This window comes from Malania oleifera, chromosome 9 (genome assembly GCF_029873635.1).
Source record: "Malania oleifera isolate guangnan ecotype guangnan chromosome 9, ASM2987363v1, whole genome shotgun sequence".
Taxonomy (NCBI): Eukaryota; Viridiplantae; Streptophyta; class Magnoliopsida; order Santalales; family Ximeniaceae; genus Malania; species Malania oleifera.
In genome coordinates this window covers 24339551-24355799 of record NC_080425.1, presented here as the reverse complement: position 1 = coordinate 24355799, position 16249 = coordinate 24339551, and the positions used below count along the sequence as shown (strand labels likewise).

The window sequence follows — 16249 nt, the reverse complement described above, 5'->3', positions numbered from 1 at the left end:
ATTTAGTATAAAAAAAAAATAAATAAAAATAAAACTTTCATAAGATTTCAAAATTTTTGAAAATTTCTTTGAGTAGATGCATCATTTATAAAGTAATTATATCTATTCTCTTAATTTAAAATTTTATGACTTGTCTATGTAATTTTTGAAAATTTCTTTGAATAGATGCATCATTTATAAAGTAATTATATCTATTCTCTTAATTTAAAATTTTATGACTTGTCTATGTGCTATTACATTTTAAGAAAGATTTGTAAAATTTTAAAAATTTTAGATATGCTTTTGCCCATAACTGTTTATTAATTTTTTCGTATAGTTTTAAATGTTGGAGAAACAGTGGTTGTTCGTACAGTACAAGCTTTTGCTCTAATATCCTGGTCAACGGTGCAACAGTGTGAACTCCCGATTCACAAGTCACTGAAGTCAAATCATCCCCACATGGAAGTAAACAATTATATTATATTATATTATATATATTAAGAACCTCATCCCCATATCGAACCAACCGCCCAGCACCTCCGCCACCGCCGCTCCTTTCCTCGTCATGGGCACCCTTGAGCTAGAAACGTCATTCCCCAGGCAGGAAAAACCCACCACCGCCATCTCCGCCACCGGCAGCGACCATGACGACATATCTCCCATCGAACAAGTCCGACTAACCGTAACCAACACCGACGACTCGACCCTACCCGTTTGGACCTTCCGGATGTGGTTCCTGGGAATCCTGTCCTGCGCCCTCCTCTCCTTCCTCAACCAATTCTTCTCCTACCGCACGGAGCCTCTCGTCATAACCCAGATCACAGTCCAGGTGGTCAGCCTCCCCATCGGCCACTTCTTGGCCGCCGTTCTACCCACTTCCCAGTTTCGGATCCCGGGGCTCGGAGGCCGGGTCTTCTCCGTCAACCCGGGCCCGTTCAACATGAAGGAGCACGTCCTCATCTCAATATTCGCCAACGCGGGAAGCGCTTTCGGGTCCGGGTCGGCCTACGCCGTCGGCATCGTAAACATAATCAAGGCATTTTACCGCCGGCATATTTCATTCCTGGCTGCCTGGATTCTTATCATCACTACTCAGGTTCGCACGTATTAATTCATCAATGCTTTAATTTTTTTGGAAGCAAAATTAAATTTGAAAGCGAGGATAAAAGGGGCAGTGCATTGCAGGTGTTGGGATACGGTTGGGCTGGGCTGCTGAGGAAGTATGTAGTGGAGCCGGCTCACATGTGGTGGCCGAGCACTCTGGTTCAGGTCTCGCTTTTCCGGTATGGATATTGCTTCAGTTCCGCCCAAAAACTCTATTGCTTCATCAGTGACTAATCCTCTGCTCTGATAGTGCCAAGGAATCACATCTCCCACAACTTTATGTCTATATATATATTGATTGATTCCATTAAAATGTCAAATATATAGGATATAAGGAATGAGATAGATTTTTTTTTTTCAAAAAAATAATTTTTAATATTTTTCTTTGAAAATTTCATTCTACTATACTTCATCAAATGTAACTTTTATAATTTTTTTAAACACAATTTTGGCATCTTGAAGTCAACCTAATTATTACTAGAAAGTGGAAATATTTTGGATTACTATTTCCATTAGAAGATTCATACTGTAGTTGGGTACAAAAAAGAAAAAAGAAAAAAAGGAAAAGGTGCAATAGGGATTTTGACTTCAACAGCCACCCATCTACTTGTCTTCCTTGAATAGTCAATCACTTTATTTATTTTTTGTGTTTTATTATTACAAATTTTAGAACATGTTAAATTGTGAACAAATATTTTTTTTTTTTTTTTGTAAAAATATTCCATTATATTTAGGGTTTATTTATTTTTGAAAAATATTCTCATTTTTATTTTCATAGAATTACAAAAAAAATTTGAGTTAGCATTTATATATTTTTTGAACATTTTAAATAAAAAGAATATAATTGCTCACAACTAAATAAATGGTTGCACTTTTCATGAAAATATTAAAGAACATAATTCTTTTTTATATATAGAGAAGATATTAGGTTTTTAGAAATCTTTTATGAATAACAGCCAACAGATTTTCAGTTACCATGAACTTCACATTAATAACTTTCATGCGGAATATAAATAAATCATAAACTATAAACTTTACATACCGAAATTAGTCATATTGAACCTATCAAGTAGAACACTCGAAAAATTTGAAAAAATCGTTTCTTCAACTTTTCCTCCTCTTTCCTTCCTTCATCAGATACATGAGATCTTTTGATGATTAGAGAAGTAGAGGCAAAGAGAGGACAATTCCTTTATTCCTATCTTTTCTTTGCAGCTCACATCAATTTTCAGCTATAACTTATGAGAAGTCACCATACATACAACTAACCCTTTTGAGGTTTTCTACTTCTCTCTCTTTTAGCTCTCTTTTCTTGGTTTAACCTAATGTTACCATGCTCCTCTAGCTACTCCCCATAACAGTAGCTAATATATGATATAGGAATAACCTTCCAACTTCCTCCATAGTATCTCATTAATACTAAGCTAACTTTCCTGCTAATCCATAAATACATCCATTCATATCCTTTAAGATATGGGCATATACCCTTCATGAGGGACACATATCATTCATATGAGACATATCCTTTGGGATATAAATCCTACATTCTCCCACTTGACCCATATGAATGATATTGATATGGATTAACAAATGACCATAATATGCACAAAACATTAGCTTAACTATGATCCATAATATCATAATTAAGCAACCCATTAGCATGAGTCATGGTAGAAAATATCATTAGAGCGACATCTTCCCTTCGATGTACCACAATACTAATAAACTACTTAACTATGATTCATAATAGGAAGTTACCATACTGTCCCTGTGATATCTTTGTCAAAGACCATTTCTGTTTAATAGTATTTTATCTCCATAATCACGTGATTGATGGTAAACAAAAATAATGTTCAGAAACACTTTTATTGATATCATCATACATGTTATAGAACAAACTATAAAGATCCACTATCATGCATCAAGGATTACAACAAAGACCCATGTGATCAGCATATTCTTTAAATGTCTTTGGTATCAATCCCTTCGTTGAAAGATATGCTATCATGAGCTCAGTCCTTATATGTTCTATAAGCACTGTCTGTTTCCGAACTTCCTCTTTAACGGTCAAATACTTGAGCTCTATATGCTTAGCGCCATTAGAGTATTTGTCGTTTTGGAGAAAAAGACTATTGTGGAATTATTACAATAAATTCTCAGTGGCTTGGCTATACTGTCAATGATCTCAAGTACTGAGATAAAGTTCCGCAACCACAAAGCCTGAATCGTGGCCTCAAATCACGCCACAAGTTCAGCTTCCATAGTAGATGCTGCTATGAAATTCTATTTGGCGCTTTTCCATAATATTACTCCTCCAGCTAATTGGAACAAATAACCACATGTTGACTTTCAACTATCGACGCATCCAGCAAAATCTGAGTCGGAGTAGCCAACCACCTCCAACTGATCCGTTCTCTTATATGTGAGTATACAGTGTCTGGTTCCTTTCAAGTACCTTAAGACTTCCTTTGCAGCTTTCCAATGCTCCATTCCGGGATTACTTTGGTACCTCTCGAGCATTCCAACTGCAAAACTAATATCTGGTCTAATACAATTCTGCACATACATCAAACTCCCAACAACAGATGTAAAAGGAATATTCTCCATACTTTTCTTTTCTAATTCATTCTATAGAAAGTTCTTTGCACTGAACTTGTCCCCTTTACAAATAGGAGCAGGGGTTGGTTTACAATCAGTCATATGAAATCTTTCTAGAACTTTGTTGATATATCCTTTCTGAGACAACCCTAACAGTCCAAGTGATCTGTCTCGGAATATTTCAATTCCAATCATATAAGTTGCCTCATCCATATCTTTCATTTCAAAGTTCATCAAAAGAAATCTCTTAGTATCATTCAATAAATCAAGATCACTACTGGCAAATAAAATATCATCAACATATAGAATCAGGAAGATAAACTTGGTCCCATTGACCTTTAGGCATATACACTGATCAACGGTAGTTTCCTTAAAACCAAAAGTCACGATGGTATCATGAAACTTATAATACCATTGTCTGGAAGCTTGTTTAAGTCCATATATTGATTTCTTTAATTTGCAAACCATATGCTCCTTTCCTTCAATCATCAAACCTTCAGGAAGATCCATATATATCTCTTCATCTAAATTCCCATTTAGAAAAGCAATTTTCATATCCATTTGATGCAACTCTAAATCAAAATGAGCCACCAAAGCCATTATGATTCTAAGAGAGTCCTTTTTAGACATAGGAGAAAATGTCTCTTTATAGTCAATATCTTCCCTCTGAGTGAAATCCTTTGCTACAAGTCTAGTTTTATATCGTTCAATGTTGCTATTACAGTCGTGTTTAGTCTTAAAGACCCATTTACACCCAACTGTTTTGAACCCTTCAGGAAAATCAACAATGTCCCAGACTTTAGTCAGTTCCATAGATTTCAACTCATCATTTATGACATTGATCCACTTTTCAGAATCTTCACTTTTAATGGCTTGTGAAAACGTAATTGGATCCTTACTAGTTCCTAAATCATAATCAGTCTCTTGCAGATATATTAAATAATCATCAGAAATAGCTAGCTTCCTTACTCTTTGGGATCTCCTTAATACTATTTCTTGTGATTGTTCTGTAATTGGCTCAATGGTGGCATTTTCATTACGAAGTGACACATCATTAGATTGTTGTTCGATGCTATCATGCCTTTCAACAACTAAAGGAATAACAATGTCTGTCAAAGGTCTAGATATTGGTATAGGAACCTGAATTTCTTTAATGACCACCTTTCGTGATATATCACTCCCATTAATTTCACCATTTTCAAGGAACTTTGCATTACTGGTTTCTACTATTCTCATACTATGGTTAGGACAATAAAACCTATACCCTTTAGACTTTTCTGGGTATCCAATAAAGTATCAACTCAAAGTCCTAGAATCCAATTTACTTTCATTTGGATTATAGACTCTAATCTCTACTGGACAACCCCAAACATGAAATTGCCTTAAACTCAGTTTCCTTCCCGTCCACAATTCAAAAGGAGTTTTCTGAAATGCCTTACTAGGAATCTAATTGAGTACATACACTGCTGTTTTAAGGGCTTCCATCCATAATGAAATGGGTACTAAGGAATTATTCAACATACTCCTAACCATTTTCATAAAAGTACGATTTCTCCTTTTAACCACACTGTTCTACTGAGGCGTACCAGACATTGTGTAATGAGCAAAAATACCATGTTGTTCTAGAAATTTAGCAAATGGTCTCGGACATTGTTTAATCCCATCATACCTACCATAATACTCATCACCTCTATCAGATCTTATGATCTTCACTTTCCTATCTAATTGTCGCTCTACTTCAGCAACATATGCCTTTAAAGCATCTATTACCTAAGACTTTTCATGCAACAAATAGATATAACCATGCCATGAAAAATCATCAATAAAGGTAATAAAATAATTTTCTTCACCTAAAGATTGTGAGTCAAAAGGTCCACATATATCAGTATGAACAATTTTCAGTATATTTCCACTTCTTGTGGCTCCTTTATTTATATGTTTAGTTTGCTTTCCTTTAATGCAATCAATACATTCATCGAAATCAGTAAAATCAAGGTTTGTAAGAACCTAATCCTTTACTAATCTCTCCATTCTTTCCCTAGATATATGACTCAATCTTTTATGCCACAAGAAAGAAGAATTTTCATTAATTCTACTATGCTTAGTTCCAATATTATGATGCAGAGTGAGGAGTGTTTCAGCAAACTTTTCATTAAGATTAAATTTATACAACCCCTCATACAAAACACCAGAGCCAACACATAAGTTATCTTTCATAAGATGAAAGCTTTTATGTTCAAAGTACATACCATAACCATCATTGTCTAATCTAGACATGGAAATTAAGTTTCTAGAAATATTTGGAACATAAAAAGTATCAAACATGTCTAAATAATGACCCGATTCTAGATACAAACGAACAGTTCCAGCACCAATAACAAGAACTTGATTTCCATTCCCCAAGACTATCGTGTGTTCATTTTTCTTTATGCTCTAGATCGTAAGGTATCCCTGCATTGAATTGGAAACATGAATAGTAGAACTAGAGTCAATCCACCAAGTGTTAGAAGGAACTTGTGTCATGTTTGATTCGAAACATACATAAGCTAAAAGCTTTCCTTTTCTTTCAAACCATGCTTTACGTTTCGGGCAACTTTTCTTTAAATGCCCATAGCCACGACAAAAGTAACACTTGGGACCATAATATTCCTTCTTGCGAGCCTCACCACCATACAAAGTACTCGCCACCTTCAATGGATCTTTTTTTAAACCTTTATTTGTTTTCTTTCCTTTACTTCTAGCTGTATGATTCATGACATTTACTGAATGTTGTCCTTGTTGTTTGAGTCTTGCCTCTTCTTAAACTAACATGCTTGCCAACTCATTCACATTCCATTTTTCTTTAATTGTGTTATAGTGAATCTCAAAAAGGCTTGTACTAAGGATGCAGATAATTCAGAATAAACTGAACAAGGAAGCTTTCATCAATATTCATTCCTAGAGTATTAAGTCTAGCAATCAGATTAGTCATTTTTAGGACATGTTCATTCTTTCCTTTACTACCATCAAATTTCATTGTGGTTAGTTCAGCCATCAACCTTCCTGCAAGAGACTTATCTGCTAAACGAAATCTATCCTCCATAGCCTTAAGATATTCCTTTGCATTATCTAGTTGAGGGAGTGTTGATTTAATATTATTTTCTATACACATCCACATAAACATCATACTTAATCTATTCGACCTTTCCCATGACTTATACAAAGCTCGCTACTACGAACTATTGGATTTAGTAATAGCAGCCGATTAATCCATTCGCAAAGCTAAGTACAGATCCAGAACACCAAGGTGAAACTGAATATGCTCATTCCAGTTAGAAAAATTTGTCTCATTGAAGATCAGAATAGAAGAAGCCGGCGAATGCAATGAAACAGGAATAAACACTGCAATAACACAATGTCACGCCCCAAACCCGTGGATGGATCGCAAGTGTGATTTTAGTAACCTAACCTGTCTATGTATCATTTAAAACATACATGATACTACTTTGAATAGGGGTCCATCCTCGTGGGGTACACGTACACCCTATACACATTCATGTACATATCCCTACACATCAAATACGCAGCAAAAATATTATTTCTAATACATAAATCATACCATACAACGTACCATACCAAAGTCTATACATGACTGGAGTTTATGCTCCAAAATAAAGTACATACCCCAGGTGTTTACAAAACCCAACAATGACTACCCGGTTACAACAATTATCAGTACTTACACAAGTACACTACTTAGCTAACCAACACCCACGTTCCTGAACTCTAGGATGCTAGTTTCGGCTACCCGAAGGACCTGAAAAATATTTGTATATTTGGGGTGAGACACCTCTCAGTAAGGAAGAAAGAAGGTTATATCAGTGTGTGACATACAAGTGTTATTTTGATGTAAAACATAAAAAAATACAGTTCCAGTATTTTCACAATCCAGTTCCAATACATACGATACCAAACATACGGTTAGTGTCGTGACACTCAAGGACCCGATACCCTACAATAACTGAAGCCTCACAATGATATCATCCTAATACAAGCACTCAATAACTTAGCAGTAGTTGAAGCCCCACAGAGATATCGTTGCCACTACAATGTCAACTCACACCCATCGGTGACTAATTGGAAAGATCAGGTGATATTTCACATCCTTGGATATAGAGCCGAACACTCTCGCCCACGGTATTTAGCCGAGACATGGCAGTTGCCCACAGTAATTAGCCAAGAAGTGGCAAAATTTTACAAAACCTGGAACAATTTTGGAACTCATGTTCCTATACCCATCAGCGTACGGTAATTAGTGGCCCCTATCTGTTTTACAAAGCCTAGAGCATTTTACATACAATAGTTCATTCCACACTTATTTGAGTATACAACAATTATATCGTTTTCAATTCGAGAAATACAATTTAATACAAATACAGGTACGGTCATCTCATTACTATCATTTTATATAACATATGATTTTCCAACCGAAATAGAGATGATATTCGAAACCCCAAATTTTTTCAAAAATTGTAACCCGAAAATCCTGCATTTTTACTCGATAGATTTTCCCAAATAAATAACCAAAACATACATACCATCGTAAACTACATGTTTACTGATTCCGATTTCAAAAATAACTAATATAAACAAAATCCACTTACCTTTTCTCGAATACCAAAATACGAACTCTACGGCTCCAAAACTACGAACTGAGTTCCCAAAACCTAAACATCCAAGAACTCTACTTCACTATTCTTACTACTACATATATACAGAAACAAAACTGAAATCGAACCCTTACCTTGGTTTTGGGTCAAAACCCGAAAATCCTCGAAACGAATTTTTGATCCGCTAAAAATGTAGAGATTCTCTTCCTGATCCACATGGTAGCGTTGGATCATTGATTCCGGCAACTAACAGCCTGAAATCCTAGAGAAAGAGAGAGAATTTGAATTTTAAAGAGAGAGGTTTTGAGGTTTTTTTAGCAATGAAGCAACAAAATATCATATTTATAGACCCTTGACCAAGTCCAATTCATCGACGAGACGGCGCCTTTGTCAACGAATCATCCACACATTTCGTCAACAAACCGGCTCCTTCGGTTACGAAGCCTATTCTGATGTTTTATAATACACTCGGTATCTTTATATTGACGAGACTCTGAATTTTGGCGACGAAGAATTTGAGGACCTTTGTCGACAAGAACAATGGCTTCATTGATGAAGCCTTCGAAGTTTACCTGTTCTTACACAAAATGGTCACTACATTAATACTTTGAGTTTAAACTTTTCATTAGTAAATTGCTTTCAATCTTTGGATCAACTTATGTAATATACTAACCCTTACATTTACTGGTAATTTTCATTCATCCAGGCATAATTGATAACCTTTATAAAGTTCGATTGGTCTATCACCTTTGGGCAGGCATCCCAATCTCACTACCATTCTTTTGGTTATCCTGATTTACTCAATGATTATTTGAAAGTTGGTGCACCTTTGGGCCAGCCATAATATTCAAATAACCATTTTGTTATTACTCTTTGCCAGATTATATTTCAATCAATGTTTACAACTCTTCTCAGTAAGATCACTTTGGTGACAACATGCTAACCATAATAGAAACATTGATTGATACCTTACTCATCAAAGATTTATCCATAATTTACAACAGATAATCAATTCCCCAATATAAGAATTTTTACTAACTTACTTTCATGTAAAATTCTCTAGCTTATGCATGCATAACATGTGAGTGTTTCATTATTAATAAAGTTATAATAAAATTATTTGCATGTATATCATTCAGCATCCCTACTTTAATATCACTATACAGGGGAAAACCGTTGACGGTTTCAAGCTGCTTTAGACAAACCATCGACTGTTTTCTAAAGCTCAGAAAATCTGCTCTCGGTATCTCAATCTGTCGATGATTTTCTGAAAGTCTAACAAAATCGTCAACAATTTTGTTCGAATAACAAGCTCAGTATTTCAAAAACATAATTTTAGTCCACTATTATCCCAAAAATCCAGCAAATAGCACATATATTTTCAGTTGATTCTAGTAAACAATATACCAACAAATTTTACCCATAAGACCATAATAAGATCAAACAAAATAACCATAAGTGATCTATATATGAAGGAAGTTCATGATAATTCCAACATGACTCCGATGCCACATGTTAGAAATCTTTTATGAATAACAGCCAACAGATCTTTAATTATCATGAACTTCACATTAATAACTTTTATGCGGAAAATAAATAAATCATAAATTATAAACTTTACATACTGAAATCAACCATATTGAACCTATCAAGAAGAACATCTGGAGAATTCGAAGAAATTGTTTCTCCTACTTTTCCTTCTCTTTCCTTCCTTCACCAGATCTATGGGATCTCCTGATGATTAGAGAAGTAAAGGCAGAGAGAGGACAATTCCTTTCTTCCTAGTTTTTCTCTGCAGCTCACATCAATTTTCAGTTAGAGCTTATGAGAAGTCACCATACATAGAGCTAGCCCTTTTGAGGTTTTCTACTTCTCTCTCTTTTAGCTTTCTTTTCTTGGTTTAACCTAATGTTAGCATGCCCCTCCAGCTACTCCCTATAACAGTAGCTAATATATGATATAGGAATAACCTTCCAACTTCCTCCATAATATCTTATTAATACTAAGCTAACTTTCCTGCTAATCCATAAATACATCCATTCATATCCTTTAACATATGGACATATACCCTTCATATGGACATATACCCATATCATTCATTTGGGACATATCCTTTGGGATACAAATCCTACATAGATTCCTAGTAGGGTTTTTTTTTTTTTTTGAAAACAAAACTTTTTTTTAAAAAAGAATTATTGGCAATTAAGCTGACGCATGCATCTTTTTTAATGACTTAATTCTCACATATAAGAGAGCAGATTCCTAGTGGAGGATTGTTAAAAAAATATATATATAATTATTACAAAGTTTGACCAATTTTATAAAATTAAAAGAACTCATCCTTCCCCACGTGATTTATCTAATAAAAGCCACTTTTTCGAATTAAATCATTCATTTTATCTATACTTTTACTTAAAACTAGAATAAATTGATGTATGAAATTTAAATTATAATAATTTTTTATTTTTGTTATAGTATTTTTAATTTGTATTACTTTGTTGTTTTATTATTTTAATTATATTTTATAATTATTATTTTATTTCCCTTCATTTTCAATCTATGATTCAAGTTGGTGAATGGTGAATGGTGACTGGTTACGTAACAAGTGACCCCTAACCCAAAATCAAATATAATGACCTCAAGTTGTGTTCATCTACTACCCACACGGAGAGAAAAAGTAGAGCACACTAACACAAATCCAAAGACCCGGAGCAGAAATATAATAAAGAAAAACAAATCTCGATCAGGTAGAACTAAACTGCAGCTCAACTCAAGAGCTCGGACTAATTACTTAAGGCCAACTATTCCTGAAACTGAATATTTTAAAAAATAGAACTGAACAGCGGCAAACTTTACACAATCTGGAACCGTACAACATGCTTCTTCAAAACAAAGCTTCACACTGCAACGTATCACAAGAATCCAATTAGGGACAGAAGTCTATCTCTTCCACATTTGCAGATTTCTAATCAGAGAATTAAGAGAGATTTTCTAACTTTCCGTATGTGATAAACTGAAGAAGAAGAAGAAGAAGAAGAAGAAGAAGACCACGCGTATTAGTTTGCTCATGTCTCCACTCTCCTCGTAACTCTTGCGAGATTACACAGCCCGCTTAAGAAAAAGCTCTTCCCCTATTGATAAGGGCAGTGAAAGCTCCCCTATAGACTTTCCTTAAGAAAAAGCTCCCCTACTGATCTGATTCTTAAGCTAGAATCAGATCAGGTCCTTGTTAGAGTTGCAGCACTCCAAAGTTGAATATGCAACAAATAGCACAAACCAAAATGTTAATGATGTTTTTTTTTTTTTTTTCTTTTTTAGTTTATTAAACTAATATGCAGGATGCACTTTGATCTTAATTTTGCAGGGCATTGCACGAGAAAGATGAGCAGCGCATGTCGAGGGCGAAGTTCTTTGTAATAGTTCTAGTCTGTAGCTTTTCCTGGTATGTGTTCCCAGGCTACCTCTTCTCAACACTAACCAACATATCATGGGTCTGCTGGGCATTCTCCAAGTCAGTCACTGCCCAGCAAATCGGCTCAGGCATGAAGGGCCTTGGTGTTGGCGCCTTAACACTCGACTGGTCTGCCGTGGCATCCTTCCTGTTCAGTCCCCTCATCTGCCCTTTCTTTGCCATTGTCAATGTCTTCGTCGGCTATGCCTTGATAATGTATGTCGCCATCCCCATAGCCTACTGGGGGCTAGACCTTTATGGTGCGCAAAAATTCGCCATATTCTCGTCGCACTTGTTCACAGCCCAAGGCCAAAAGTATAACATATCAGCTATTGTGAATGACAAGTTTGAGATGGATTTAGTGAAGTATAATGAGCATGGCCGGATTCATCTAAGCACATTTTTTGCTCTCACCTATGGCTTCGGCTTCGCCACTATTGCATCCACCCTCACTCATGTGGCTTTCTTCTATGGAAGGTGATATACTCATTCTTAAGTTTTTTCTTTGAAAATTTTTCCCAAGTGAAACAATATTTGGACAGATACAGAACTATTTCGCATAAAAATGTAGTAATAAACCAAGTTTTCTCAGACTACACAACGAGAATAATTTCAATGCTTTCAGTCAACTATAGTTTTTTTTTTTTCCTTTAAAGTTCCGTTTAGTGCATGCATGTTATGACATGCTTGTACATGGGAAGATCAATTCTCAACAGTGAATATATAAGAGTTGACAAACAATCATATATACAAATGCCCATTAGCAAAAGACCACTTTACTCATTCTTCCAATATTTTTAAACTTCTATGAAAGTGCACTCACATTATGTTGAACCATAAACAGAGAAATCTACGAGAGGTTCCGTGCTTCTTACAAAGGCAAAGAGGATATTCATACCAGATTGATGAGGAAATACAAGGATATTCCTTCTTGTTGGTTTCATTTCTTGCTTGCGGTGAGCCTTGCAGTCTCTCTCGTGCTCTGCATCTTTCTGAATGATCAGGTTCAGATGCCGTGGTGGGGACTCCTCTTTGCTTGTGCAATGGCCTTTATTTTCACACTCCCAATCAGCATCATTACCGCCACGACAAACCAGGTACTTCAACTTCTCTTAATCTGCAGCACGGGAATTAGATCTTGGGCTTAGTTCTAGTTTCAACTAGTTTGACTTAGTAAGATCACACTTTTTTCTTACCTTTGTGATTGAAGCAAGATAGTATTATTGTGCCCTTAATAAGTACATCAATAAGGAAGCAATTTCCCTTTTTTTTTTTTTTTTTTAAATTTGTGTAAAATGCGCAGTTCCGTCATTGATGCTTTAATGTTGTATGCAGACGCCAGGGCTCAACATAATCACAGAATACGTCATGGGAGTAATATTACCAGGGAAACCAATAGCAAATGTATGTTTCAAAACCTATGGTTATATGAGCATGGCTCAGGCTGTTTCCTTCCTCAGTGATTTCAAGTTAGGACATTACATGAAGATCCCCCCGAAATCAATGTTCTTAGTGCAGGTACATTTTGTACATTTTGTTTTATCATCTCAAGCAAGCTGCCATCTACCAAAAATAAAAATGGCAACAGGTTTTTTTAATAAACAGAATGAACTCAAAAAATAGCCACTCCCCCTCAAAACCTAAAATGGCACCATTAATGACACCGCTGCATAACAAACACGTACGGTGCACAAGCAAATCATCCAAGATTTTCAGCAAATGCTTGCACGTATTTAACCACAACTTTGTGGCCTTAATTATAGATCAGATATCACAAAGCATCTTACAAGATCGCTTCTTTAAACAACTTTTTCTCAACACATTGGTTTTTCAAGCACAAATTGCTGATATAACCTTCACCTATCTTGCCTCAATTGTCTACAATGCAGTTCATAGGAACAGTTATTGCTGGAACAATTAACCTTTCGGTGGCCTGGTGGCTGCTGAACTCTATCGAGAACATATGCCAGGATGACCTCCTTCCACCAGACAGTCCTTGGACATGCCCTGGTGACCGGGTATTCTTCGATGCATCAGTTATATGGGGTCTCGCAGGACCCAAAAGGATATTTGGAACTCTTGGAAACTATCAGGCCATGAATTGGTTCTTCCTGGGGGGTGCATTGGGTCCAGTTGTAGTTTGGCTATTTCACAAGGCATTCCCCAAGCAATCATGGATTCCTCTTATTAACCTTCCAGTCCTTCTGGGAGCGACAAGTATGATGCCACCAGCAACATCACTAAACTACAACTCCTGGATCATAGTTGGAACAATATTCAACTTTTTCATCTTCCGTTACCGAAAGCAATGGTGGCAGAGATACAATTACATTCTGTCAGCTGCTCTAGATGCTGGAGTGGCTTTCATGGCGGTGCTATTGTACTTCTCACTGAGCATGGAGAACAAAAGTTTGACTTGGTGGGGTACAAAAGGTGAACACTGTGAATTGGCAGCTTGTCCAACAGCCAAGGGCATAGTGGTAGATGGGTGTCCAGTGAACTAATTAATGCTTCTTGTATTCCTATTTCACGCATGCTTCACTACGAGGAACTGCACAGCATGGAATTAACAAATATATATGGTTATGGTACAAGTAGATCAAGGAGATAGTTGTGTTGTATGCTTCATAATATTTATACAGAATTTACTTTCACAAGTAAAAGCAATGCCATTGTCGAATCTAAAATGTATAGACTAAAAAGTGACAAATTCATATTGTACAGTAGCCCAAGCACTATTGAGTTTCAAACCAAACTAAATGGGGCGAACCGTCGTTCGCACTGAACATGACTACTTGGGCCTCGAGCAGGTTGAAGATACCATGGAGGGGACGAAGATGGCAAGTGGCACATTTTTTAGGGTGGCACAGTGTGGTTAATAAAAAGCCACACAGAATCTGATAAATCCTACCGACTTTATTACAAAACAAGTGCTGCTGCTTATGTGACTTTTGCCCCATTTTCTGATTTGCCTTTTATTTCCAATTTAGCTATGGCGGCACTGCAGAAAATGAAAATCATATCCAGCTACGCCTAAGAGAAACTCAATTTTCAAACTATTTGAGAGGCCACAATTCATACTTCTAAATGTTAAAGATTCTAGAAGTTTTGACTTTACTTGTTGGTATTCTTCCATATATAGATTGATTGTAAATATGTTTCCTAGATGGTTAACAGATTTGTAATCATAAACTTTAGCATTCCATTTATGTATAGTGGCTATTTATGCCCGCAATATTGTAAAGCAATAGACATGATGAATAATACCAAGATTTGACTTGGTATTAGACCCTCTTGAAAACCTCCCTCCAAACTGTCACAAATAGCCGCTGTTTGTTATTCTGACAAGGAGGTGTAAGCGCGCCATCGCCACCAAATCGAACGACCTGTAGCTCCAAATCGAACCACTTACAGCTCCGAATCAAACCACCTGCATCTCTCTCTCTCTCTCTCTCTCTGTAAACTGCAATTGCCTTGAACAAACATTGCAGCAAACAACTTCCACCATATTGCTCCCGAATCCTCTACTCTCGAACCACAAACCCCAATAATAGTCCATATCCAATCCGAAAATCCTGGCTTCCATGCTGGAGTTGTCCTCACCGAAGTTAACTATGATGTGTGATCCCAAATATTAGAGATGCATTGCTGGACGTGAGAAGCTCGAATATATTATGGGTAAAACTAATCCACCGAAGGAAATTGATGCTACCTATGGAAAGTGGTATACAGAGAATCAAAAGGTCAAGGGTTGGTTGCTGACCTCCATGTCGCTAAAGATAATGAAGTGTTATCTGCAATTGCGTATCGCAAGGGAAATCTGGAGTGCTCTTACGAAAGCATTCTATGAAGGATTGGATGAGACACAACTCTTTGCACTAAATCAACATGCCTTCACCACCAACAAGCTCGTCGACCTCTATCAACTTATTACGGTGAGCTTGTCAAAATTTTCCAAGAATTAGATTATCGTGATAAAGTTATCATTAAGGATCCCGATGATATTATTGTTGGAGTGTTCCATCTCATATTGAGAGCATGGAATTAAAAAGGAAAGAAGAAAGACTTAAAATAGAAAGAAAGTTAGAAGAGAAGATTTAGTTAGAAGAGATTAGTTAACGAAAGTTAGAAGAGAAGAATTAGTTAGAAGAGATTAGTAATTAGTTTATTTTCTTATTTGATGTATTGTAAATAGGACTCAAGTCTGATGCAAAAAATGTATTCATTCACAATTCAGTACTACCTTTTGCCTTCTCTGTTTTTTTTTTTTTTTTTTAATATACTTTTCTTCACCAAGCTCAGATTCTCAACATGGTATTAGAGACATTGCACAAAAAGCAGTAGTTGTAGCACAAGCATCATTCCTCTGTTCTTACAAAGCATACCTACTTTCGCTTATTTTTTCTCCTAAATCAGATTGAAAACCATCCTTGCTTCTGCTCATTTTCTTTCCTAAATTTTGAAATTT

The 16249-nt window shown here is 36.0% G+C and overlaps 1 protein-coding gene across 1 annotated transcript; it reads left to right on the top strand.

The window, feature by feature from the left end:
* Nucleotides 1–504: 504 nt before the first annotated feature.
* Nucleotides 505–14444, top strand: LOC131164590 (oligopeptide transporter 4-like). The gene is made up of 6 exons (XM_058121887.1): nucleotides 505–1075; nucleotides 1165–1262; nucleotides 11695–12258; nucleotides 12626–12878; nucleotides 13117–13299; nucleotides 13671–14444. The coding sequence occupies exons 1-6, from the start codon at nucleotides 545–547 to the stop codon at nucleotides 14283–14285; spliced, it is 2244 nt and encodes a 747-aa protein (XP_057977870.1). The 5' UTR covers nucleotides 505–544; the 3' UTR covers nucleotides 14286–14444.
* The last annotated feature ends 1805 nt before the right edge of the window (nucleotides 14445–16249 follow it).

Coding starts and splice junctions, on each gene's coding strand:
- LOC131164590 (XM_058121887.1), top strand. CDS start 545: ATGGGCACCCTTGAGCTAGAAACGTCATTCCCCAGGCAGGAAAAACCC. Junction 1,263..11,694: donor GTTCAGGTCTCGCTTTTCCG/GTATGGATATTG, acceptor TTAATTTTGCAG/GGCATTGCACGAGAAAGATG. Junction 12,259..12,625: donor GTGGCTTTCTTCTATGGAAG/GTGATATACTCA, acceptor AACCATAAACAG/AGAAATCTACGAGAGGTTCC.